This window comes from Ailuropoda melanoleuca, chromosome 16 (genome assembly GCF_002007445.2).
Source record: "Ailuropoda melanoleuca isolate Jingjing chromosome 16, ASM200744v2, whole genome shotgun sequence".
Taxonomy (NCBI): Eukaryota; Metazoa; Chordata; class Mammalia; order Carnivora; family Ursidae; genus Ailuropoda; species Ailuropoda melanoleuca.
This window is the reverse complement of record NC_048233.1, coordinates 82560822-82564933: the sequence shown is the minus strand read 5'-3', so window position 1 is coordinate 82564933 and position 4112 is coordinate 82560822. Positions and strand designations below refer to the sequence as shown.

Sequence of the window (4112 nt, the reverse complement as noted above, 5' to 3'; positions counted from 1 at the left end):
TGAGCATCTGTCTCCTCTAGGGACTGAGTATGACACTATCGTTCCTCTCAAATGGGTCTTTCTGCGAATCTGTGGAACCCTGTTTTTGAATCCCAATATCTGAGTGGAGAGAAAGGCAGTGTGGCTCTGGGCGGAAGCTGAGTGGGTGGCACCCAGGACCCTGTCTGCTTGGCGCCTCCTGTGCGTAGCCGAGGCTGCAGAGGGAGGCAGGTCACGGAGCCCCATGCTAGCCCCACAGCCAGGAACAGATGCTCACACGTAAGGGCGCTTAGCACATGTTTGTGAAGATTACTGAAGTCTGGTAAGGAAAGCAAGACTCAAGTCCTAGGACTTGGTCAGGTCCGTATAGTACGAATGGAACCTGGGGTCCCACTGTAAGGTACTTCTAGAGTTTTATGAGAAAGATCGCTGACAATGGGGTGTGCGGTGCAGGGCAGAAGTCTCCTGGGAAAGGTGGTTCCGGGCAGCCACACACACCTGGGTGGTTCAGTCGGTTAAGCGTCTGCCTTTGGTTCAGGTCATGATCTCAGGGTCCTGGGATCAAGCCCCGCATCGGGCTCCCTGTTCAGCAGGGAGCCTGCTTCTCCCTCTCCCTCTGCCGCTTCCCCTGCTTGTGCTCTGTCACTCCCTCTCTCAAATAAATAAATAAAATGTTAAAAAGAAAACAAAAAAAGAAAGTGAGAAGGCAAGCTGCGGAATGCATTTGCAAACACATATCTGACACGTTTCTACTACCCAGAACATGTAAAGAATTCTTACAATTCAATAATAAAGAGACAAATAACCCAATTTTTAAAACGGGAGGATTTGAATAGAAATTTCTCCATGGCCAATAAACACTTGAAAAGATGCTTATTTAAAAAAAAAAAAAGGCTGAGAGGCAGGCTGATATCGAGACGACAGGTGTTCCCCTGGGGACAGCTCACCCCATCTGGCTCCCCGTCCTTGGCCACGCCTTTGATAGATGCTGACGCCGAGGCCTCGGAGGCAAGCAGCTGGACCCGCATCTTAGAGCGAGCCAGGGCTCTGCCCCGCTGTCCCTCGCAGCTTTCCAGCTTCTGCTCATCTTGGGCTCTAGGTGAGGAATTCGAGGCCGGCAGCATCACTTCCATCTTCAGGAACCGTGCCGTCGTGAAGTACAGTCGTCTGGAGGACGTGCTGCACGGCTGCTCCTGGAAGGTCAACAACAAGCTGGACGGGACATACCTGCCGCTGCCCGTGGACCAGATCATCCAGCGCACAAAAGGGATGGTCAACAAGATAGTGCAGTACAGCCTGATCGAGGGGAACTGTGAGCACTTTGTCAATGACCTCAGATACGGTGTGCCCAGGAGCCAGCAGGTAGGGCGCCTTTTGCTCGGACGGTGGCTTCTGGCTGAGCCGTCTTGGGGCTCGTCATCTCATCAGTGATCAGAACGGTGGTCAGTGGTTTCATGCTGTTTGTGGTGCTGGTGGGCTTCCACTTCTGCAGGACCCGACGGGTCTATTAACCCGTGGAGGAGTGCAAAGGCTCTGGGCTGCAGAGCTAGGACACTGGGGGGTCCCGGCGTGGCCATGGGTGTCCTCGGTCAGACCGTTTTATTTCTGAGACTGTTTGTTCTTTTAAAAAACAGGGATAAAGTGAGATTTTCTGCTACCTCTGGCCCACAGACATGTTTTGCTTGGACAAATAGTGTGGTTTTTTTTTTTTTAATTTGTATTATTTGCCAACATTTAAAAACATAGAAATTTTATGTAGAAAGATCTGGATTGACAGCCTTTCTAGAACAACTCGTTGATCAGGCCATCAGGCCCCTGTTCCTGGTTGCTGACACCCTGTGGGGCCGAGTAGTGGCTGCTTCTTTAGATGGGGCGTGTGCGGGTTGGCGTGCCACCTGCCAGCTTCGCCCACCCTACCTGCCTGGCCCGGGCTGCATTCGGGCTCGTGACCCCCCACCACACAGGGCTGGGATAACCCGGTGAGGCACAGTCCGTGCGTTCAAGAGCTTTGAAAAATAGCTCTAAATACCCGTGACGACTTGAGCAGCCCTCATTCCTATTTGATCCTTACTAAAACCCTATGAGAGGAATGGGGGATGTATTTATTATCCCCTTTTTAATAGATTGAGAAATGATGAATTAAAGGAGGAACATCATTTTTCTGCTTTTTTTCTGTGGTTCTTATGTTCCCTGGGGGGTCACTGGGCTCAAATCCCAACGCTGGTCTCTCTACTATTGCCGAGTGGGTGCGAACAGGTCACGCACCCCTCCCCCTCCACTCTCTGCACCTTCCTCCTTTATATTCTGTCCTCTCCCGGCCTGTCCTTCATTCTCCGGAGGCCTGGCTCCAGTGCGGGGGGCTTGGAGGCTCTGGTGTAAGGGATCTCCCGTCCCAGTCCCACGAGCATTTGTACATGACAAGAAGGCCCCAGGGACCAAATGGATGATAAGGGGCCTTCTACGGAGGAGACACGAATTCCTACCGTGACTTTGTCCAAGCGAGTTCTCCTCCTTGGCTCTCAGATTCCCTGTCTGTAGAATGAGGGCCTCAGTGGCTGAGCCACTCCGAGGTCCTTTGTCTCTGAGCCCTACACAAGAGGCAGACACCGGGCCTGAGGGAGGAAGGGGGCGAGGAGCTATGGATGCCCCCGGGGGGACAGGGAGTGCATCTGCCTGGGATGTCCCTCTCGGGCCATCCCGACTTCTCTAGGTCTCTTTCAGCTCTAGGATCTTTGGTAATGGAGGCTAGCACAGGTGGCTTCCTCCTCCAGGCAGGCCGGTTGCTGAAGGGGAGTGTTTCGGTAGGGGTAGGGCAGGGCACGAGCCTGGGGTCGCCCCTGAGAGTCCTGTGAACTGGTCTGCTTTGCAGGTAGAGCACGCGCTGATGGAAGGCACCAAGGCTGTGGGCGCGGTCATCTCCGCGGTGGTGGAGAGCATAAGGCCCAAGCCTGTAACTGCCTGAAGGCGCTCGGACTCCCAGCAGAGGAAGAAATGCTGCCATCCGCAAGGACCATGTGCCTCCTTGCCTCCCCTTGCCTTCTCTCTCCATAGCCCGACTCGAGAAAACTGTGAGCTTCTGGAAGAATCTAGAATGTATCCAATTACCCCTCCAGAAATACATCCAATATATGTGATCACAGATCCGAGGACTCTCGTGGTGAGAAGAAGCGAATATTTATTAGTACGCATCCGTAGAGGCCAGGCATGGTGCTAGGCCTTTCACAGGCTCCTTATCTCCCTCCCTGTGGGAAGGGCCTTGCTTGTTTCTCATGCTGACTCTGGTCTGTGATTTTTGAATCCCAACTAAGCCATCTGGGAAACCTCTGCTGGAACATTCCCAGGAACGGAGAGCTCTTTTTCAGAAGTTCCTATTCTTGAATGTCTCTGGCTTTTTTGCATTCACGCGAACTCTGCTCTTTCTGACCCGCACTGCTGTGCGGGGGAGGAGACTTGATGGAAACTCAGTATTTGCTATTCAAGGCCATCTGTGCTTAATCCAAAATCACAGGCCGGCCTCACTCTTTGTTGCTTAACACCCTCTGCTTTAAAGTCTAATCAACATCTACTTGGCTTTTCTACTTGAGAATCATCAGAAGATTTGAAACTGTTATTTTCACTGATTTCAGATGAATATTTAAAATAATTTCCTCACTGGACTTCTGTGCTCATGAGGGAGAGGAAGGAGCGATTTTTGTGTGTTGACCGCTGTTGGCATGATGGCAGATCTAGAATTATGACCAGGGGTGGTTGGTGCCCGTTGAGAGCTGAAGGCATCCGGGAAGGGACTCTCAGAATGGCTAGGAACCGGGGCGCCTGGGTGGCTCAGTTGCTTAAGTGTCTGCCTTCAGCTCAGGTCATGATCTCGGGGTCCTGGGATCGAGCCCCGCATCAGGCTCCCTGCTATGCGGGGAGTCTGCTTCTCCCTCTCCTTCTGCTGCCCCCCCACTTGTGCATGCGCACACTCTCTCTCTCTGTCAAATAAACAAATAAAATCTTTAAAAAAAAAAAAAAAAGAATGGCTAGGAACAAGCACAGGATGGAGATCCCAGAGCATTTCACACGAGCTCTGTTAGGATCGCCCATGAGCCTTTCTCCTATTTGGACAAAGCAGACCCTGAGTGAAATTCTTCCAT

At 52.1% G+C, this 4112-nt stretch overlaps 1 protein-coding gene across 1 annotated transcript in view; it reads left to right on the top strand.

Annotated features, from left to right (window-relative positions):
• PLAAT5 (phospholipase A and acyltransferase 5) overlaps positions 1 to 4102 on the top strand; it is an 8756-nt gene extending 4654 nt beyond the window's left edge. The window contains exons 3-4 of the mRNA XM_034644828.1: positions 922 to 1341; positions 2849 to 4102. Of these exons, the coding sequence (XP_034500719.1) occupies positions 922 to 1341; positions 2849 to 2941 (513 nt within the window). The 3' untranslated portion in view covers positions 2942 to 4102. The remainder of the gene's footprint in view (positions 1 to 921; positions 1342 to 2848) is intronic.
• Positions 4103 to 4112: the final 10 nt, after the last annotated feature.